Source organism: Dendrobates tinctorius, unplaced genomic scaffold, assembly GCF_039654945.1.
Source record: "Dendrobates tinctorius isolate UK_male_01 unplaced genomic scaffold, ASM3965494v1 ptg000006l, whole genome shotgun sequence".
Classification (NCBI taxonomy): domain Eukaryota; kingdom Metazoa; phylum Chordata; class Amphibia; order Anura; family Dendrobatidae; genus Dendrobates; species Dendrobates tinctorius.
The window spans coordinates 17,682,079-17,705,622 of NW_027361674.1; the positions used below are offsets into that span (position 1 = coordinate 17,682,079).

General features: G+C 42.5%; 1 protein-coding gene across 2 annotated transcripts in view; it reads right to left on the reverse strand.

The window, feature by feature from the left end:
• Window positions 1-1,738: 1,738 nt before the first annotated feature.
• The window catches only part of PPM1A (protein phosphatase, Mg2+/Mn2+ dependent 1A), a 159,108-nt gene continuing 137,302 nt past the window's right edge, over window positions 1,739-23,544 (reverse strand). For both annotated transcript variants that reach the window (XM_073571214.1, XM_073571202.1), the window contains exons 3-6: window positions 22,008-22,125; window positions 15,524-15,635; window positions 3,418-3,475; window positions 1,739-2,713 (exon numbers count right to left, since the gene is read on the reverse strand). In XM_073571214.1, coding sequence (XP_073427315.1) covers window positions 2,684-2,713; window positions 3,418-3,475; window positions 15,524-15,635; window positions 22,008-22,125 — 318 coding nt within the window. In that variant the 3' untranslated portion in view covers window positions 1,739-2,683. The remainder of the gene's footprint in view (window positions 2,714-3,417; window positions 3,476-15,523; window positions 15,636-22,007; window positions 22,126-23,544) is intronic.

Consider the following 23,544-nt stretch of genomic DNA (forward strand, 5'->3'; position numbering starts at 1 on the left):
GAATAGACTTTTTCTGGGACCCTGAAGTGAATAAGCACGGTTTGTCCAATAGTGGATAACCCATTTAAGTATATACTGATCATGTCAAATACCATTGGACTCGTTGGCTGTTGTGTCCTTTGATGTAAAACAAATGCAATTGGATACTTTTGAAGTACAAAATAAAAATGGCACTGGTTCATGAATCTAGGAAAAAATAATTTACTAGTGAAATCAAACATTATTCAAAGATCTGTTATCCTTGTGATCGCATGCACATAAATCACTAAAAGTAAAATCATGGTTACAATAGCATTTTACTGTACAACAATGGATCAATCTGCAGTCTTTATTCAAAAGTTAAATAAAACCTGTCTGGTGAACCCAAAAATCGCATTTTTAATACAATACATGTGTCTGTGTTCTTCATTCATGCTTGCAAAGGGAAGCAAAAATGGAAAAACAGACATGTTTCAGCACCTCAGTGGTAGGTTAAGGATGTCAATACAGAAACATTATTACAAAAACTAAAAATTAAGATTAAAAATATAGAGGAACAATGTAAAGCCACAACTACAGGGAAAGAAATTCCTTGACTGTTTCATCTAGGCAACCAATGGACATGTTGCATCTGCAGAAGTACACTGGTGGTTGCAGAGCTAGTCTGCTTCCCAGCATCATAAATTAGCCTTTACATGTTTATGTCTGCATTGCCCATACTTTGCAATATTTATATATTAAAAAAGGCAGCCCAATACCCATGAGGATGATCAGATGACAGCTTAGAGCTAGTGCAAAACAAGTGGTCATCGACTTGAAGCATGCTAACTCTTACTGACTTGTGATTCCAAAGCGCCTTATTAGGCCCATCGGTGACAACACCGTATAAAAAGCTGACGCAAGTCAAGTGTCAATACGCCATTAATGTAATCCATACTGTCGCCACATGGGTTCTTAGTGACCAACGCAATCTGGAAAAAAGGTTTTGTTTTCTCTGCACTCTAATGGAAAAAGGCCAAAAAAAAAAAAAAAAAAATCTGCAGCTCCAGTAAGGCTACTTTCACACTAGCGTCGGGCCGACGTACCGACGCACGTTGTGAAAGATTTGCACAACGGGGGCAGCGGATGCAGTTTTTCAACGCATCCGCTGTCCCATTGTAATGTCTAGGGAGGAGGGGGCGGAGTTTCGGCCACGCATGCGCGGCCGAAAATGGCGGACACGACGCACAAAAAAAGTTACATGTAACGTTTGTGTGCGTCGCGGCCGCCAAAACACGACGCATCCGTCGCATGATGGATGCGACGCGTGGCCATATGTCGCAATGCGTCGCTAATATAAGTCTATGGAGAAAAAACGCATCCTGCGGGCAACTTTGCAGGATGCGTTTTTTCTCCAAAATGGCGCATTGCGACGTACGTCACACGACGCTAGTGTGAAAGTAGCCTAATTAGACATCAACATGCCGCATCTTAAGTCACAAATACACTAGCTTTCCTTATCAAGTGAGCTGGTTACGTGAAAAGATTGGTTTAAAAAAAATAAAATAAAAAGTATTGACCTCAGGTAAGGCTCAGGACAAAAATATTGTTGCTTGAAACACCCTTAATATATAGTAAAGTTGCAAAATGTAATAGGATGAGGACTGGATATTGACATGCTTCACATCGATACATCCTTTTATTTTTTTTCTATATTATGACGTCAATTTATTTTTTCCTCCTCGATATGAAGAGGACATGAGACATTACTCCTTAATGATTGTGTTTGTCAAATCAAGCTTTATTGATAAAATGGAATTCAAAACTCTCTGTAGCAGCAACAGACCCAGCCAGTGTAGTTATTTATAATAAAAAAAAACAAAACACACAACCGACACACACAACTGATTACTTGTTAATGGATCTGAATGTTTAAATCGTGGGTACATATTTGTTCATAAAAGACTGCCATTTCAGTCACATTTTTAATATCAAAAAGGAGGAACATCCTTGTAATCAAAAAGGCCCGAGCCGGGAATGGGTGGGGGGGGTTGGGGGGGTTGGAGAAAGTCAAAAACTGTCAGAATGAAAGGCTGATTTTCATCCGGAAAAATACTGTACACTAAAGTTACAAGTCTATAAATCTCGTAGGGGACACCCAGCTGGTTATGTTGCTGCTTTTTTTTTTTCTTTTAAATCTTTATTTTTATTCTTTCCTCGCTCTTTTTTTCCACCCAATCTAAAACCACCACATTAACATATAGGGTTAGATAACTGGTTGCATCACATAAACTAGACCTCCTGTAACCTTTAGAGAAATTTGCAGTCCATAATTAAATATGACAAATTTTGTACAAGGACAATTGCACTTTACAAAAAAAATAATAAAAATCATACAACAGAATTTGCTGGAGTCTGATTTACAACATGTATTGTCTGAACATTAACAGAAAATTCTATTTTTTTTTACAAAACAAAAAAAAAAAAAATATAGGTGTAGAGAAAGAAAGGGTATTAGGAAAACAGTACAATATTCGGGATTATTTGTACTGATGGGAGTTTTATTTTTCACCAAGCTCACCCACATCTTTTTCCCTTCTTAAAATGAGGGGGGAGGTCGAGGAGGGGGAAATAAAGGTCGAGGATGGACGCTAAGAAGGATCACTGAGGTTGGGCTGTATGTTCATTGAGGATGGATGTAAACTCCATTGCTAAACGGATACATTTACCACATGTCATCAGCTGATGCAGAATCCTTAAGATGAAAGAAGAGGAAAAAAAAATACTGTTAGAAACTTAAAGCTTTTCAAGCTGTTTTATCTAAAACATTTAACGCCTATGTCCACCCTCACAAGCAATTTTCTTGATCTAAACTTTGTCTACAGCACCTGTTAACACAAACTCTGCAGCTCATCAACTACTACAGGACAGATAGTAATTACGGTATATATTTGTAGTCTGTTACCTTGTATAGTAGCTGTAGAAAGTGTGGACATTTTGATCAAACATTAATGTGCAAAAAGGCTGGTTTAAATTGCACCAAAACAACAAACACTGTCTTATGACTTGTACCATATTTATGTGTTTTATACACTACCTTGTCCGACAAATGAGCATGGGTTTAGGATCCTGTAGTTTAGTCTAAGGTCAAACACAGTTGAAGTTTTACGTTTTGGACTCCCTTGCCTAACTGAAGACAATGGTAAGCCATGGTAATTCAGGAGCACATCTGAAGTAGAGGAGTCATGAAAAAAAATGCCCAATTCACTTTGCAACCTCACTTTATGTATAGAAGCAATGAGATCCAAGTAAAATGCCATCTACTGTTTAGTTATGTACAGTAGATGCACATTACACTAAAATTGATTGCACACCAATCCCCAGCAAAGTTTTTTGTGCATAGGACAATTTTTCACAACTTGCTGGGAAAAACAATAAAAGCTTCATTAATATACTTACAGTGTCATCATTTCTATATGGGTTCAGCTTGTTGTACACAGCTTCAATCACACTCCGCCTAAACCAAATTGTGAAAATTAATAATCAAAAGAATACTGAAAACATTGAGGACAACTCAACATAAAAGGGAGGGTCGTTTAACAAGAATGCAGTAATTTAAGGAGCAACTAAATTTGTGTTCGCAGAGTTGTCTTCCCAGCATTGCAAACTTATGAATGTTTAAAAGACACTTCTATGTTATTTTGCTTACATAAACACCATGCTGAAAATGCGGTTTTAAATGCCTTGTTCATGCTCATATAGAAGCTGTTTTAACCTGCTGCTCTTACAAGAATACGCATATGAAAAAATCTGAATTTCTCAGCTTCCCTCCACTATGTTGAGACCCTGTCCTGCTCTGCACTTATTCACAATAGGTTGTTTTACACATGGTAAGATGTTAATACTAGAGACAGGTTAGGGCCATCCAAGATGATGTTGTGGGATGGCTTTTATGGTTTGTTGCTCAAAATTGCATTAACCAAGTACCCTGTTATTTACATGTCCTCTTACCACTTACTTTAGATCATTAGATCATATGATCATTAGATCATAGAACATTAGATCGCACTTGGAACAATTATATGCTATTAGGCCGTGGAGATGTTCAATAGTCTTCGGGTAAAAAAAAAAAAAAAAAAAAGAAGAAATTGCAGCATGCCAAAGTTTGATCTGATATTTGGGTCTCCTTAGGCCATACAAGTCAATGAATGTATGGAAAACATTGGACAGCATTTGGAGGACATCTGATGCAGTCTGATTTCTGCAACCTCACAGAATGGAGAAGATGGGAAGAAAAAAAAGTTCTCATCACCGCACCCGAGATTCAATGCACACTGTGATCAGAGTATCATTTGCATAATTATCACAATTCTCTCAGATGAGAAAATCTATGGCCAGCTGCACCTGCCCTTACAAAAAGTTATACATTTCTTCCCAAGTAAAAAGGTATTATATTAGCAGGATAATTCCCAAGTTAGGCCTCTTTCACACATCAGGTTTTCGCCGTCAGGCGCGATCCGGCGCTTTTGACAGAAACCGGATCCGGCGAAATGCAATGCCGGATCCGGTTTCCCCCCCATTGACTTGCATTTGCGCCGGATGGCCATGCGTTTCATCCGGTTTTCGCCGGATCCGGCAATGTGTCACAATGTGTTGCGATCCGGCGTCTGGAAAAAACGTCTACTGTAACGTTTTTTGTCTCCGGCGAAAAAGCCGGACACGCCGGATCCGGCGCGTCCGGCTTTTTCACACAATGAAAGCCTATGAGCGCCGCAATGCGCCGGATCCGGTTTTTTGGTCTGAGCATGCTCAGTAGCTCTGCCCACAAGACATATATAAAAGCAAGACAGTGGGACCCACAGCCACACCCAACATGCCACCCAAGAAAGCAACCAAGCGAAGCAGGAGAAGGCAGGAGACGACTGCAGCACCATCAGCACCACCACCACCCCAAATGGAGCAGCAAATAGAACATGCTGAGGAGGGGAGGCCAGCAGCAGATGAGAGACGGTAATTATCAAATCCCCCATTCCTCCAAACTAGGGCCATGGAATATCAAGATATTCATTGGCCCTTTGTTTCTCTTTATTCAACAGCCGCCAAAGAGATGCAGCAGCAGAAATGGCATCACTGGCAGCAGCAATACCCACAGCCATGGAGTCTGGCCATCAACAGGACAGCACATCTTCTTCTGGGAGCCCTCCCTCGCATCGTCAGCGTTTGACGGTAAGTTTTTATTTCCAAAATCCATCATCTCTGTAATATATGTCTATTCATTGCCTTTTATTTCAAAACAGGAATCACAAGATGAAGAGGAGCTCCCAGAAGAAGAAGGAAGGGGTGGACAGACACCTGGAGTGGGCTCACAATTGGTAAGTTTTTTGCATCAAACGCAGAAACACAACATCACACTACACACAACACATAGAAAACAATGTTCTGCAGACCACACACAGCAAACAAATGCCTACATCCAAAGACATAACATTTTTTGTTTTCTTCTCTAGTCTTCCCAATCTGGTGCTCGGCCAAGAGGTCCTCGCAGTGCCTCCCAGGGTCGTCGGCGACAGCAACGCGGCGGTCACCAGCGTGTAAGTATAAATATTTTTGCTTTTTTTTTTGCACTTTTTATTTCATTTCTTTTGTGGAGGCTAATTATGTTATTTTTGTCTTTTTCTTTAACAGCCTTCACAGCGTGCTCCCGACTCTGACGGTGAGGATGGAGGACTCGATGTGGACCACCTCATCGATCTCGTCAGAGAAAGGGAGCCGCTCTGGAATATGGCTGACCGCCGCCACGCAGACCTTATCGTTACCCGACGACTCTGGGAGGAAATCTGTTCTCTCCTTGTGGGCCGCTGGGAGGACCTCGAAGCTCGGGCCCAGATTAAAGAGCGTAAGTATATACAGTACCGGTTGCTTGATGTAAACCAGTGTTTCCCGAACTCCAGTCCTCGTGGTCCCCACGGATCATGTGTTCAGGATTTCTATTTACTATGGAAATCCTGAAAACATGACCCCTGGGGACCATGAGGACTGGAGTTTGTGAAACACTGATATTGTATACTAACCACTCCTTTCTCGTTTCAGGGAACAGAATTGTGAATCGGTGGCGGTCTGTGAGGGATCGTTTCAAGAAGCAGTTCAATAAAGAGATGCGGGCCCCGAGTGGATCTGGAGGACGCAGGAGCAAGTACAAGTACGCAGAAGCCCTGTCGTTCCTCCGGGAAACAATGCTCACCAGAAGGTAAATATTACACACCACATGTGAAAAAAATGTTAGATGTAACTTTTTTTTTTCAGCCAGGGCCATACCATGTCAGTATTTTAATTGTTTTTTTTTCTCTTTATTCCACAGCACGGTGAGCAGCACTCGGGAGCCTGCACGATTGGACCCTTCTGAGGCGATCCCTGAGGAGACCGGCACCGAGGGACACTTCGACCGCCCCGGTACATCTGCACCTTCCCACACATTCGACCCATCTGTCCCATCCACCAGCACAGGAGCATCGTGGCCACCTACATTACATGAAGCTGCTGGTGAGGAGATCGATTTCCCTTTACCCCACCCTTCTGCCCCTGCCACCTCTAGTACACCTGCGGGTACTGGGCGGCAGCGGCAGAGGGGTCAGGAAAAGAGTTATGCGCAAGAGTTCTTGCATCTGAATGCATCTTTCCAGAACTGTCTCAAAGTCTTGTCAGAGCAAATCTCCGCAGGCTTTCAGCAGATCAACTCCAGCATTCTGGAGGTGAAGACACTTCTGCAAACCATGCATTCAGAAGCAAGATCTTTGCCAAACCACACCTTTTTCAGGTCTGTTGTGGAGCGCATGGCAACACTATCTCCTACCCAGCAGATGCATGTAATGCATTCGTGCCACGGTGCTCTACAGCAGGTTACCTCCCAACCTCCACCTCCCACCACTGTAGTTCCTCCACCTGCACCCCCTCCAGCCACTTTCCATCCTCCCCCTCCTATTACATCTGCACCCCCTCCAGCCACTTTCCATCCTCCCCCTCCTATTACATACCAGCAACCTCACCAGTACCAGACATCTCCCCACTTCCAGCAACCTGCCCCGTACCAAACTCCTTCCCCGTACCAAACTCCTTCCCCATACAACTTTCCATCAACATCATCTGCTCCTACAGTCCCTGCCCAACCCTCCACTCCACCGCCCACCACCTCTTCTGCCTCCCACATGTCCACCCATTCTGTAGCTTTTTCCACACCTTCACCTCTAACTGTTCCTTCCCCACCACGATCCCAGTCCTCTCTCCACACACCCAGTGTCGAAGTGTCCCGCAGCCCCTCCAGCAGTATTTCCACCCCACAGTACACAGAGTTGTAATGTTTTTTTTTTGTATTAAAAATGCCCATTGGGTTTAAAACCTTTATTAAAAAATTTTTTTGCACTTTAAAAACATAAAAAAAAAAAAAATTTAAATAAAAGTTAAATTATCGTTTCACAATGGTTGTCTGTCATTTCTTTCTGCGGCGAACTATGTTTTAAAAAAAGGTTAAATACAGGGTATTTCAAAGGTAAAAAGGTATTCAAAACCAGGTATATAACTGTGGGTAAATTTTAGCTTTTTGCCACAGTTGTGTTCCTGGTTGTGTTTGAAGCAAAGTATTTCACCTAAAAAGTTGTGTTTATTGTTGGTGATTTCCTACCAATGTACACAACTTTTGTTAAAAGGTGAAATACTTTGCATAAAACACAACCAGGTACACACCTGTGGCCTAAAGGTAAAAATAGTAAGACCATGACAAGATAGCCAACTTTGGTTGGCAAAGGTATATACTGTTGGTCCAGAAGGTACACAAGTTTAGGGCACAAATCTTTCACACTCTGTCATCCCAGTGTACTCTGCCTTGAGGTGACATAAAGTATAGTGGAAAATTGTCCCTGAAACCGTCACAGAACTTCTAGTGGTAATATTTCCAATGACAACATCCATCTTCGCCAGTAACTTGCTCTTCTCTCCAACCTGCACTTTCTTCTCTACAACCTGTCAAAGAAGGGCTGTAGGAACATGCTATATCTAGTTTTCCAGTAGCCAATCCCGTTCGGAAGGCCACAAGGGTCAATTTTAAAAACCGGATCCGGCGTAATCCGTCGAAAAACGGATAGAAAAACGGATGAACCGGATGAGACGGATCCGGTTTTGTCTGTCAAGAACAAGACGGATCCGGCAGAAAACCGGATCCGGCACTTCAGGTTTTACAAAACATTTGCCGGATCCGGCATTCCGGCACGACGCCGGATCGCGCCTGACGCCGAAAACCTGATGTGTGAAAGTAGCCTTAGACCTGATGTGTCAGCAGTACAGTTGTCAGTACATGGAATAGGGATGGTTTTTTGCATCATGCTTTCTCTTTTTTTTCTCTATATAACTCTTCCCATTTGTATGCAGGCATCATTTTAGCAGCTTTTGTTTAGGCTAGAGGAGGAGGATTTCCGGTGTGGATTCTCCACTGCAAATCTGCAACAAACTACAGTACAACTACTGTGGATGAGGCTTAGTCCTACCTGTATGCTCATATTAAAGGTCTTGTTGTTGAGAAATTATTTCTTTTAGGCTCAGAGACGTGCAGTGCCAGGCAGAAATTCCTGCTTTTATTGTAATACTACCTCTTCCCATGCACGTCAGTTATGGCCCTGGAATCCCACGCCTGCACTCCCTCATAAATCTTCCTCCCTTATATGGGCACTGCATTCAGGGATCTTCTGCGCAGGAGAGTCACTGACCTCTGGCGTGTGCGTCGATAAGGTGCTCTCCCCACTTTCTCCCTGCACAGTCATCGCTAGGAACCATGTGTACATAGAAATGACTATGCAGGGAGGAAGTGGGGAGAGCACCTTATCAGCACACACACCGGAGGTCACTGGAGCGGATGTCGCCAGAGCAGAAGTTCCCTGAATGAAGAGCCAATAAAAGCGAGGAAAAGATACATACTGCAAAGGGAGTGCAGGGCGCAGGCGTGGGATTCTAGAGTAAAAACTGACATGCATTATAGTATTATAATGAAGACCGGAGGCAAGGATTTCTTTCAGGCACTGCACTCCCCGGAGCCTAGAAGAAATCATTAGTATGCAGAAATAATAATCTTTATTTATACAGCGCCAACATATTCCGCAGAACTTTACAGTTTAACAGTTCCAAAACACAAGTCATAAGTAACAACGTTAACAATAAAATAACTAAAGCAAAATAAGACGACCCTGCTCGTGAGAGCTTACAATCTGCAATGAGGTGGGGGAGATAAAAAGTACAGGTGTGTATTTACAATGATGTTCCAGCCATCTTGAGGGAGTGGGGGATAGATAGAGATAGTGAATGGGCTACACATGCACACTTACACATAAAATGACTTTGATTAATGAACGTGATAGGCCTCTCTGAACAAATGCGTTTTGAGGGAGCGCCTAAAACTATGCAAATTGTGGATAGTCCTAATTTCTTGGGGTAGAGCATTCCAGAGGATTGGTGCAGTAGAAGTCTTGGAGTCGGAGGTACGGATTAGTGCAGAGGTTAGTCGAAATTCGTTTGCAGAGTGCAGCGGTCGGTTAGGCCGAAAGAAATGAGGGAGGAGATGTAGGGGGGGGTGCTGCACTGTGGAGAGTTTTGTGGGTGAGAACTAGTACTTTGAATTGGATCTTATAATGAATGGGCATCCAATGTAAGGACTGGCGCAGAGCGGACGTGTCAGAGTACCGATTAGCGAGATGGATGACCCTGGCTGCTGCACTAAGTATGGACTGGAGTGGGGATAGTTGAGTAACGGGTAGGCCAATTAAAAGAGCGTTGCAGTAGTCCAGGCAGGAGTGGATCAATGCGACAATGAGGGTTTTCGTTGCTTCCATGGTAAGAAAAGGGTGGATTCTAGAGATGTTCTTTAGGTGTAAGTGGCAAGACATTGTATATGGGATGTGAAGGAGAGATTGGTGTCAAACCTAACACCCAGACAACTCGCCTGCTGCCGGGGTGTTATTATGGTGCCAACTACAGAGGGAAATGTCAAATTTAGAGAAGTTAGTAGACAGCGGGAGAAGTTGTTCAGTTTTTGAGAGGTGGAGCTTCAGTTAGAGAGCGGACATGATGGTGGAGACAGCGGACAGACAGTCATTGGCGTTCTGCAGTACAGCGGGGGTAAGGTCGGGGGATGACGTGTATAGTTGTGTGACATCAGCATAAAGATGGTACTGAAAGCCAAATCTGCTGATGGTCTGTTCAATTGGGGAGGAGTAGAGAGAGAAGAGAAGGGGGCTAAGGACTGAGCCCTGAGGTACCGCAACAGTGACCGGAAGAGGAGATGAAGTGGAGCCAGCAAACAAAAGACTGAAGGAGCAGTCAGAACGATAGGAAGAGAACAAGGAGAGAGCAGTGCCCTTAATGCCTAGTGACTGGAGCCTAGAGAGTAGGAGACAGTGGTTAACAGTGTCGAAACCTGCAGAAAGGTCGAGAAGAATGAGCACAGAGAGGTCACCGTTACATTTTACTGTCAGAAGGTCATTGGTAACTTTGAGGAGTGCAGTTTCAGTCGAATGTAGGGGGCGGAAGCCGGACTGTGAAGGGTCTAGGAGGAAGTGAGCGGAGAGAAAACGGATAAGGTGGGAGTAGGCTAGGCGCTTCAAAAGTTTAGAGATGAAGGGGAGATTGGAGACTGGTCTGTAGTTGTTTGTGCAGGATGGGTTGAGAGCGGGAGGAAAGTGAGCCAGGGGAAATGCAGGGAGGGATGGGAGTCACAGCACTGGGTGGTTGGGAGCGGATTTCCTAACGGATATTATCTTTTTTCTATAAAGTGAGAGGCCAGGTAATTAGCACAAAAGGTCTGTGATAGGGGCTTGTGCTTTTGGCCTAAGGAGGGAGTGAAAGGTGTCAAAAAGTTTCTTAGGATTGTTGGCCAGTGGGGAGATCAGGGTGGTGAAGTAGGTCTGTTTGGCGAGGTGAAGGGCAGAGTTATAGGTTCTTAACATAAAACTGAAGTGGATGAAGTCTTCTGGTTTTTCTCCATAGGTGTTCAGCACTCCTAGAGCATCGCTGGAGAAGTTGAGTTTGCGATGTGAGCCAGGGCTGTTTTACTCTGGAGGTTCTGGGGGTGAGGGGCGCTACTTGGTCAAGGGTGCTTCTAAGTGTCGTTGTAGTTATGTATAGCCAGATCAGGACAAGACAAAAAAAAAGATTGGGGACAGTGATGAGTGTAGGGAGTCTGAAAGTGTCTGAGGGTTAATGGCTTGTAGATTTCTGAATGTGTGGTAGGTAGGAGTGTGCTGAGGTGGGAGACAGAAAGAATATAACATTTCTCAACAACAAGACCGTTAATACAAGGCAAACAGTTAGGACTAGCCTAACATTTCTACTACCTGTATGACCATATTATTAGGTTATATGTGTGTCTTGGGGGGATGGGGGGTGACAGACTCCCTTTATAGTAAAGAAAAATTAAAATGCACTATTTATTTATATAGTGCCATTAATTCCATGGTGCTGTACATAAGAAGGGGTTACATACAAAAGTTATAGATATCGTTTACAGTAAACAAGTTTGCAATGACAGACTAGTACAGAAAGGAGAGGACCCTGTCCTTGCAAACTTGCATTCTACAGAAGAGACAGAAGGTCAGGGGGTGCAGCAGCTCGGGTGGTGGTGAGTCGGCAGAATGGTTATTGCAGGCTGTAAGCTTTCATGAAGAGATGGGTTTTCGGGTTCCGTCTGAAGGATTCGAGGGTGGTGGATAATCGGACGTGTTGAGGCGTGGAATTCCAGAGGATGGGGGATATTCAGGAGAAATCTTGGAGGCAGTTGCGTGAGGAATGATTAAGTGTGGAGGAGAGTAGGTGCTCGTGGGAGGATCGAAGATTACGTGAGGGAAGATATTGGGAGATTAGTTCAGAGATATAGGGAGAGGATAGGTTGTGGATGACTTTGTAGGTCAATGTTAATAGTCTGAACTGGATTCGTTGGGAAATTGGGAGCCAGTGGAGGGATTTGAGGAGTGCAGAAACGGGAGTAGCGAGGAGAGAGGTAGATTAGTCGGGCAGCAGAGTTGAGGAGTGGAGTGGTGCAAGAGAGTTGGCAGGGAGGCCACAGAGGAGGGTGTTGCAGTAATCAAGGCGGGAGATGATGAGGACATGCATAAGAGTTTAAGTAGATTGAGGGTTGAGGAAGGGACGGATTCTGGAAATATTTTTGAGTTAGAGAAGACAGGAGGAGGCAGCGTATTTCAGGTGCGGGAGAGCGCGTGATGCCGTTTACCGTAATAGATAGATCGGGTAGGGAAGATACGCGAGATGGAGGAAAGATGATGAGTTCGGTTTTGTCTACATTGAGTTTTACGAAGCGAGAGGTGAAGGAAAATATGGCCGATAGCCACTCCAGGATTTGGGACAGCAGAGAGGTGACATCTGGGCCAGAGAGGTAGATCTGAGTGTCGTCCACATACAGTGGTACTGGAAGCCATGGGACTTTATGAGTAGCCCTAGGCCAAGGGTATAGATGGAAAAAAGTAGGGGCCCCAGGACAGAGCCTTGAGGGACTCCAACAGAGAGAGGGAGGGATGAGGAGGTACTGTGGGAGTAGGAAACGCAGAGGGTATGTGCACACGTAGTTTTTAGTCTCTGCGGATTTTGTAGAGAAAACCGCAGGAAATCCGCAGGACAAAGTGCTGCGGTTTTTCTGCGGTTTATCTGCGTTTTTTCTGCGGTTTTGCCCTGCGGTTTTACACCTCATAATGGATGAGGTGTAAAACCGCAGCGTTTCTGCACCAAACAATTGACATGCTGCGGATTGTAAACCGCAGCAAAACCGCGCGGGAAAAAAACGCAGCATGTGCACAGCTTTTTTTTATTTCCATAGGAAATAAAGGTACTGTACAACGCAGCAAAATCTGCTGCGTTTCTGCAGAGCCAAAAACGCTGCGGAAACGCAGCAGAATCCGCAGCGTGTGCACATACCCTAAATATGCGGTCGGAAAGTTAAGAGGCGATCCAGGACAGGACAAGGTCTTTGATGCCAAGGGAAGAAAGAATCTGTAGCAGTAGGCAGTGGTCGACTGTCAAAGGCAGAGGAGAGGTCGAGAAGGAGGAGGATGGAGAACTGTCTGTTAGATTTGGCTGTGAGTAATTTTGTCAGGGCAGTTTCGGTGGCGTGGTGGGGGCGGAAGCCAAATTGGAGGTTGTCAAGGAGTTAGATGAGAGGTGGGAGGAAAGTTGAGTATGGACATGCTGCTCAAGGAGTTTGTAAGCAAACGAGAGAAGTGATATTGGGCGATTGCTGGGCATAGCAGTTGGGTCAAGGTTTGCTTTTTTGAGGATGGGTGTGATGGTGGCGGTACCAGAAGCTAGCGATAAGTTGAAGAGATGGATTAGGGCTGGAACGAGCGTGTTAGTAAGGTTGGGGAGCAGGTGAGAAGGGATGGGGTCAAGTGCACAGGTGGTGAGGTGTGATTTGGAAAGGAGATGAGCAAGCTCTCCTTCAGTGATGTTGGAGAGGGAGGTTATTAGGGAAGGGCAGAGTTCTGGTATATGGAGTGGTTGGGGTGGTGGAACAGTAAAGGTTTGCCTTGTTTGGTTGATCTTATTTTTGAAGTAGGTGGCAAAGTCCTCGGCAGAGATGAGGGGAGTTGGAGGTGACAGTGGTGGGCGGAGGAGAGAGTTGAATGTGCTGAACAGTTGTTTTGGGTTGTAGGATAATGAAGATACAAGGTTTGTGAAATAGGTCTGTTTAACAGAGGTGGGAGCTAATTTGAAAGCAAGTGTAGCTTGTTTGAAAGCAGTGCAGTCTGGCAGGCATGTTTTCTTCCAACGCCGCTCCGTGACCCTGAATGATTGTCGTAGTTATTTGGTGAGATTGTTGTGCCAGGGTTGCCTGTTGATTTGTCGCACTTTGCCATGCGAGAGAGGGGCGACAGTCTATGGCTGATGTGAGGGTGTCGTTATAGAAAGCGGTGGCACGGTCAGTGTCGTGGAGTGAAGAAATGGAGGACAGAGGTAGAAGAGAGTCTGTGAATGTCTAGTTGTGCAAGGTTTCTGCGAGGATGTGCTAGTGGCTGGACATGGGGAGGCGAGGAGGACAGGGTTGAGAAGGTGATGATCAGATAGGGGGAGGTGAGAGGTTGTGAGATTAGATAGTGAACAGAGGCGGGTGAAGATGAAGTCTAATGTATATCCATCTGTGTGGGTGGCTGTGAAGGACCACTGAGTAAGTCCAAAGGATGAAGTAAGTTACAGAAGTTTGGAGGCTGCTGGCTGGCGGGTGTCAGTAGGGATATTAAAGTCACCCATGATGATGGTGGGGATGTCAGAGAGAAAGTGAAGAAGCCAGGTGGAGAATTGGTTGATGAAGGCAGTGGCAGAGCCCGGTGGTCAGTATATGACAGCCATTTGGAGATTAGAGGGAGAGTAGATATGGACAGAGTGGACCTCGAAAGAAGGGAGGATAAGGGAGGGTGGGGGTTGGATAGGGTTGAAGGGGCAGTTTTTAGAAAGGAAACCCACTCCTCCGCCATGTCTGCTGCCAACGTAGAGAGGAATTACTGCATTATGTAATTTAAGATGTGCAGACATACAAACCTTTTATTAGGAGACATTCAGACAAAATATTACAAGATTTTTAACAAGTTGTGTGTTGCTTAAAGGCTTGTTATGGACACTGTATGCCTTTCACTTTAAAATCTGTAAAAGAAGTCAGTTTTATCTATAAATTTCGTGGCATACAATACAACTGTGGACAAATAAGGCTAAAGCTTAGGATTAAAGTGTTTTTTTCCCCCTGTAACATCTGATGGAGATCTTTTATACATATTTTTAGATAAAAATTCAAGAAGACAGACACTAGCAGAAAAATGTAGTCCTTGGTAAAGGAAGGAAAACATCAAGGTGACAACAGAGGGGAGAAAATGCATTCATGGATCTATGCAGCAGTTGAGAAGGAAACAACTGTTTTGAGGGAAAAGTTATAGCAGAAAAACACAACGAGAAAATGTAAAATTAGAAGACAAAAAAAAAAAAACGAAAGCTAAAAAGGGGCAATATACTTTTCACAGCACACAAAACTGATCATGCTACACAAATATATGCCACAATTTATATAAATAAGTTTATTACCATGTTATGGGAAAATTCATACCCATTACTGTTCTTATGATGGAAGCTAAAAAAAATTAGGTTTACGTGTTCAGCTTGGAATAAAAAAAAAAAAAAAAAAAAAAAAACACGTCTCCATGCAATACAACAGATTCACTGGCTGGCAAATCAGCTCAACACCTGTTACTAGAAGAGGAGATCTCTGAACAGCAACAGTTTACAGCAACAATAAAATAAAGGTAGCACTAGATGGTAACCTTGCAAAGAGGAATCACAAAACATATAATTAACTCCATCAAGCATTTGCGATGGGTAGGTAGACCACCATATCAATCTATGACTTAGGACTAGAAAATGTCTTTAAAATGATTTTAGGTTGTAAAAAGGATGACTTATCTAAACTTATTTTCAAAATTGTGGCATAGTTATTTCCTACATATACTGTACAGACACAAAAATGCTCAGGATAACTCACTTGCTTGCCAATTCTCCCCCAGGTGGGAGGTTAGGGATGGTCTCAGTGGCTAATGTACGCATCACATGGACTAAGTCTGGGACACCTTCTTCACCCTGCTTCTTTATGATCTCTAGGAATTAGAAGTACTTGTTTTGTAAGTGCTGTTCAAATGTAGCCAGCGTAAAAAAAGTACAGCTAACCATTACAATCATGCACGGGAACGTGGTATCTTGTGACAGATTAAGATGTCTTTTGTCATTAAATTAACAAATGAATGATTCAGGCTACACAAATATTCCTGGTCTGAAGCAGTATGCAGTTTTACACATACAGTACATGTAAGTTGTATTTTTTAGTACATCCATACACAAATGCTCAAACAAAAAAAGGATGGAAAAAAAAAACGCAAAATGAATCATTTTTACACAATAATGGTTTGGTTCTGAATAAAATGCAAAGATATCAGATTTGTTTTGCCAAATTATTTTATTGTGTAAAGGCAACATCTAAATTGATTCTACAAAGGTTTCTGTTGCTGAAATTAAATATACAAAAATAAAGAGTATGATCTGTAGACAATAACATCTGGGCAGAGGATTACAGGTAACAGTCTCCACTAAACATGTACATTAATTAGATTAGTAAGCTATACATGCTGCATGATACAGGTGACAAGACAAAAAAAAGCCAATAAAAAGGAGCGAATTAGAGTAACCAACACACAAGATCATTTCACATCCCCACACCTAAAATTAAGAGTCTTTCTACTTTATCTGCAATTTATTTTATTTATTGCTGTAGATTTAGGAGCATAGTATTAAACACCAGTATTTTTCACCAGTATTAGCTTTATATGCATTTGGGGGGGGGGGGGGGGGGGAAGGGTGTGATTATTTTTATGGCAAAGGCTCCATTCACATCACATTCTATATCTTCTAAGAGCCATGATGAAGCAAGTGAAGGTCATTTGCCATAATGTTAACAAAAAAAAATGCTTTTGCATACAGTCAACCACTGAAAAAAAAAAAAAACACACCTAATACATGCCAAGTAAACCATGACCAAAAGGATACGCTTTGGCTATCGCTGGGTTAATTTGGACCTGTGGCTACGCTTTGTGCTACGCTCTTCCCAGTAACACATATTGGACAAGGTGAGAGATGTGACTAGAATAGTCGCTTTTTACAAGATATTCTCAATCTTACATCAGGACCAATAGAGCTAGACTCTAGAACAATACAGGATGTAGCACAGCGTAAGGGGACAAACTTGATAATTGTCCTGCCGACTAACGTATGCTACAATTATGTTATAGCCTCCTACTCAACTCCATCTGGACAATCTAGCCCACATATGGGTAAAAAAAAGTGCTTCATGTGCTTTAAAAAATAAAATAAAAATGGACTTGTAAGTTATCGACCTGATTCATTAACCAGAGGAATGAGAACGTCACTTTGATGTGATCATAACACAGCTGAATTAAAACTTAGTTCACCAGGCAGATTTTGTTGCACAAGTGTTGCTGAGTATTTCTCCCTGTGATCTACAGTAAATTAAAATGCTGAGGATCTCAAATCCCGGGGTGTGTATGAAATCTTGTGAAATCTCATTGATTGTTGTATGCAGGAGATTTTCATCTGTCTGTATATTGACCCCTACATGCATATTCCCTGTGTATGGGAAGATACCTAAAAAGGAAGGGGGCATAACCATATCTACCCAGAACAGGTTTTGCATTTTTTGGAGGAAGGGAAGGAGAAAAAAAAAAAAAAAAAAAAAAGGCTGCAATATTAATGTTAGAGTACCACTTTGAGGTTACTGCATATAGCAAAATAATTACCAGCAGTGGTCATCTAATGTTTTCTGTGCCGCTCCAGTCGCTCTCCAATAGTTTGTGATTTCAACTTTAATTTGCTGGAAGAAACTGCTTTAAGTCTTTGATAACCTATGAAAGCCTCACTCTTAGGCCATGTTCAGTCGTTCAGTATTGGGTCAGTATGCATGTAATCAGACTATGTAAGCCAAAACCAGGAGTGGAACAATCACGAAAAGTATAATAGAAAAATCACCACTTCTGTATTGCTCACCCACTCCTGGTTTTGACTTACAAATACTGAACATGTGAATTTGGCCTCAGTCTCAGACATTCTGAGAAGTGACTACCTGTCTGCTCAGCAAACAATGCAGTAATCCAGATAGTCCCAGCTCAGGTCATGTGGTGCAGAAGAGGACAAGAGCGGTGCTGGGAACAGCACAAGATAGCAACCGGTAAGTATCACACAGAAAACATACATTACTGATACCTATAATGGGGAGGAAAGTATAAAAGAGGAAAAAACAAAAAAATAACACCACAGTGGTACTTTAAAGTGCCCTACAATTTTAATTTTTCTCTTTATATTTAAATTTGTTAAAAACATGATAAAAAAAACAAAAAGGAGATTAAAAACATGTAATGTTTAGGCTGGTAGCCTGGGACAACCCCCTTTAAATGCAGATAAAATTAAACGGATTTCATTTAATAATCAGATTCATAATAAAAATTAAATTCCCAGAGAAACCCCTATAGAGCTAGCTACGCAATCTTTTGTCAGATCATACAACTAAGGTCAATAACCGAATGCCCACCCATCACCTGAACTCCATTTTTTTTTTTTTTTTTTTTTTTAACTAGACAGAACCAGTTATGCTTTGGTAAAAACTAACTGCATTCTGCATAAAAAAAATAAATGTGTTGTCGTCTCCCAATGACTAGTGAAAGTTACAAATGCAGTGCAGCCATCCTTAAATTCTTGACCTTCCTGGCCACTACATCACTACCAACGAGAATTACCTTGTACTCTCCAGGTACAGCCGTGGAATACAGGGAACAGCACATCCATGAGATTTGGAGAAGGTATGAAGTGACAGGGTGGCCGAGGGAGAAATCCAGCAAATCTAGAATTGTACACTGTTCAATACCAGGTTCATGCTTCAGAGCCTAAAGCAACAGCCTTGTACCTTTCACTGCCTAAAAAGGGTTTCCCAGAACCTGTTATTTTTCCCAAACACCTTGTAGTACTAAAGAAGCCCACCAAATCTTTAAAATAGTTGTGTTAATTTCTTACATCTTTACTGGCTCCAGCTCCTTGAGAACTCTCAGCTCAGTGTGCTTCCCACATGACCAGAGCTCTGACTGGTTGCTGTGGTTAACAAGGACAGTTTCTCTTGCAGACAGATATAGATAACGGCCAAGTTGTATTTAGAAGCAGGCGGCATCCCTTATACAAATATGGACAAAATATTCATGGTTTTAATGAGAAACACCACAGATGTTTAGTGGCTGGTAATTCTGTACATGCTCAGCTGTGTCACACAGCCAAAGAAACAGCCAGAGGAGAGTAGCTGTTCCTCCTTTACCAGGAGCGGATGAGCAGTGCCCAGGACCATCCCGAGGACGGTACAATCACACATGTGCTATCTCCCTGCAAAGTAAGAAAATGCTACACATTATAGAATAGCAAGTATCTAAGAGCATGTGTGACCTGTCAGGAAAGGGCTACAAGACTAATCCATCTGCAGAAGCCTCCAACATGCAGGTTTGGTTGATATAGAGAGGAGCAAACACTGAAAATTGGTCGCATCTGAACCATTTTAAGACACTGAGTTATAATTGACATCGAGAGAACAACTCTAAATTCTTAGTGTTCAATTACATGTGATCTTAAAGGGTTTGTCCAGGACAAAAACATTGATGGCCTATTCTTAGGAGAGATCAACACCTGATCAGTGGGGGTGCAACCCCAGAGATCAGATATTCCTGGTGTTGGCTAGAACTGCTCAGTTGTGCAGCTGCACAGCACAATCCATCAACTGTATAGCGGCCACGTCGGTGCTGCACAATAGTCCCTTATTCAATTGTCTGGACGTGCAGTACCCAGCCACTATTGCATTGATTGAGCTGTGCAGGCCTGGCTGCTACAGACACCGAGAACATTTGTTTGGCTGGGGCTGCCAGGTGTCACAACCCCACTGTTCAGACACTGATGACCTATCCTAAGCAGAGGCCATCAGTGTTAACGTCCCAGACAATTCCTTAAAACTCGAAAAATAGGGAAATGCTGTAGAATAAGGCCACTTGCTCCTACAGTCAAGGCTTTTGCTGAACTCATTAGCTAGAATCAATGTTATGTAATTTTACTTTAAATTATATAAAATAAATGGACTAAACTATCTGTGCCTATACTCCCTACATGACTTGTACCTTCTCACAAGTGAGATGTGATAGGACAAGTCTCCCACCTTCTGGAGCCTAGGCTGCTGCAGGAATTTACCTTCTGTCTGAGGTCACCAGCATGACATCACACGCTGCAGTGGCTGCCATTTGTGGCTACATTGTATTTGCAATATTAGGAGAGAAGCCAACAATGCTACTCTGTTAGGATCAAAGAGGGGGGGGGAAAAAAAAAAAAAAAAAAATCACGGTCCAGTCACAACTTCAGTGAGAAACCCCAGCACGGAAAGAAAAAAAAAAAAAGCAATCAACGTAACTTTAGCTGTGATTTTTTTTTTTTGATCCGGCAATATAGTGTGCAGATATACTCTGACGCTTTGACCAAAGGTCTTTCATCAAGGATACCTTAATAGCAGCGCATCATAGCACCACAACTTCATACATAGGACATCTGAGATGGACTAGAAAATTGGTCAAAACATAGGACTGTGCTCAGACGATCGCCTGGATCAAATAAAATTCACAATTCAAGGTATATTGCTCCTGTGGAACTTTATAACTTTTTTCTCCCTCAATATATTTTGGCATTCTATGGAGAAAAAAAAAATAAAATAAAAAAAGTCACTGACTTGGATTTTTACAACTTTCACAGATTGATAAATATACTATTTAATAACATGCCAGAATGACAGCAAAATCAAATTTATATATTTTTTGGCTATGCCTTAATTTTGAAAAAGAAAAAAAAACTAGTGGCATTTTGGGAAACACAAGACTGACCACATTAGTTTTTGGGAAGTGTGGAAAAAAAAAACAAAACACTATTCTAGCATAAAGGAAAAAAGCCCACACAAACAATGAAGAAACTAAACGTGCACCTCGTTTCCATGCCGTCTGCACTGGCAGTGTTGCCCAAATATCAGCAAAACAGTAATATCCTCTGAAGACCCTAATTATCCATTAGATGGTTGGCCAATCCGCTGGTTCAGACTTCATAAAAAGTTTAGAGGGGTCTTTAGAGAATATTTAAGCAAGCTGAAACAGACCGGACAACTATCCAAAGTGTACGGGCACATACAGTCCCTGCAGCGACTGATTATGCTAGGGATCATAAGGATCAGGTAGCTGAAATTCTATTGCCCATTCCTTTTGCTCATCGGGTAATCGATTTTGACAGACACTCCAGAGAACACAGGATTGCTCTGCCAACCAAAGTGTATGGGGGAGTTAGGTGAGAACTTACAAGACTGCTATTTAAATGTGTATTCCCCACTGAATATATAAAAGCTTATACACTTTTTTTTTAACACTAAAAACTAAGGCAGATAGTTGCTACCTACCTGCATGTTCTACCCAGCGCTGGTATACCCAGCGATTCATCTGCTCCTTGTCAGCAGAGCAGCTCTTCTTCCAGACTGCCAACAGGGCCTGACTGCTAACTTCAAGCTGACTGACAGCCGGCTTCTGCAGTTAGGTAGCCGCCAAAAGGTCAGCAGGATCACCAGTCTGACCACTCTGCCAGCAGAGATCAGCACCAGTTACAACAGGCAAGTCTGTCACAGTCCCCATCCGGTCCTGTTGATTGAAGATTGTGCTATAGACTTGCCATGCTAGCTATCCAATTAATGACACAGTAAAGTGACAACTTTTCTGTCGTGGGACATGACAATGAGTATCTTTGGCATGGTGAATAATTATGAGTACCCACACGCACACAGTGGCTCTATCAGAACATGAGGTTTGATCATTGAAACGGAGTACAAATTCATACTAAAACCATACAAAAAAATACTACTTTCTATGACATGCTTCTGTCATTCTGTAAAACTAGATGTCCATTGCTAAGAGTAGGAACTTCGCACTGCGATTATAAAATGTTTGCAAAGCTAAAGACATTGAAAGATGCCATAACGCCTAATAACGCTACATGTTTAGAAAGTCCCAAAGAGAAAAGCAAATTCTAAAAATCAAGTCGATTGACAAAATTTCTGTACAGAATTACATACTAGAAACTTAGAAAGTTTTTACCCACACTACTGATTTGTAAGTCACATAAGAAAAGTGATTTTTTTGTTTTATTCACAAACTACTATGCATCTTTGGATTTGGACCCTTCACTGACAAATGCCTGTTACTAGGAAATAGTCAAAATTTGCAAAAATTTAAGAAAGGTGTCAGAAGACAGCTCACATCACATAGATTGTAGTGAATTGTGTGCCACATTTACATGGCGCTTGAAGGCAAGTTTAACAAATACTATTCATTACTAATTTTGGTTAAATGATCCACCTTCTACTCTGCTTTCCAGGTACTTGTCCAATTCTGCTTCTCTTTTCACTGCCTCGGGTGATACTTTTGGAGCACTTGGAAAACAGATCAGTATGACACTCATGTTGTCTCTGCTGCCCTAAAAGGGGAGAAAAACATTAGTCAGACAGCTTTCAATGAGAAAAATAAAACATCATTTATCCTTAATTGCAAATGCAGTAATTAACTTTTACATTTTGGTTTCACTATGAATACGGTCCTACTCTGCTAAGACATATGACATCATCTGTGTTCATCGCAGGCATGCTGTTTCAGCATCTCATAGAACACGAAGTTCAGAAACCTGTTCTAATTTCAAAAGATGTTTTGTCAGCCTTCTAAAGACAATTTTCATATTTGCATTTTTTGGACACAATCTAGTACACATCTGATACATATGCAAATGTGCATACAGCTTGCATTCTTACGAGGTTCATTTTACCATCCACACATTTGAAAATATAACTGCAATGCATATTTTAAAATATTAAAACATTCACAATACAATTTACTTAAAGGGGTTGTCCACTACTAGGACAACCCCTTCTTAACTTAAATGTTCGGCCCCGATAAAATGAATAAACCTATACTCTGCTAAGTTGCCACAGTGTCAGCACTCCGGGGCTGTGATGTGATGCAATGATACGTGATGCCCGGTGCCCAGTCATTGCTGGTGACCTCCTGTTAAAATGAACAGAGGAAGTCTTGGATCAGCTGTAGCCCGAACTTCTGCTTTATCTTCAGTTTGTCAGAAGGCGGAGACAGTGACGCCAGCGCCTATTTGGGCGCCAGGCATCACCGCATCAGGACCGCGAGTTCCGACACAGCTGGAACAGAGCCGTTACGGTAGGAGAGTATAGGTTTATTTATTTTATCGGGACCGAACATTTAGTTTAGGAAGTGGTGGTCATAGTAGTGAACGACCCCTTTAATTTTAGATGGTTGTCTTCTGCAGCAACAGTCTTCTGCAATGCAAGACTCGCTGTTGGATGCAGTTAACAGCTTAAACCGTCCACCGGTTAAAATCTCTGATGGATAAGTGTCTGTAGTGTCTTACTGTAAAAGGCTCCATACACAAATAAAAAAATAATGCACCACAAATTCTGGCAGAACTGACCAACTAACTAATGTGTATATCCCTAACAAATGATATAGGGGCAAAGAAAGATCAGGCCTGTTGAATTACGATAGTCTGCTACCAGAGCAATCTGGCACTCATAGCAAACATGAACGCTCAGATGAGTGTTTCTGATGATTTTGGTGGTGGAAACTCTGAAGAGACAGCAGTCAGCCAGTTTAACCCCTTTCTGACATTGGATGTAATGATCCGTCCATGTGACCTGGGCCAATTTGACCATGGACGGATCATTAAGTCATCGCGATCGACCTCGCTCATGGGGGGTGAGCGGGCAATCGCCGCCAGGTGTCAGCCGAGTCTGACAGCAGACACCCGGGACTAGGTGCCAGGAGCGGGCACAGAACACTTCCAGTACTTTAACCCCCAGAATACTGCAATCGA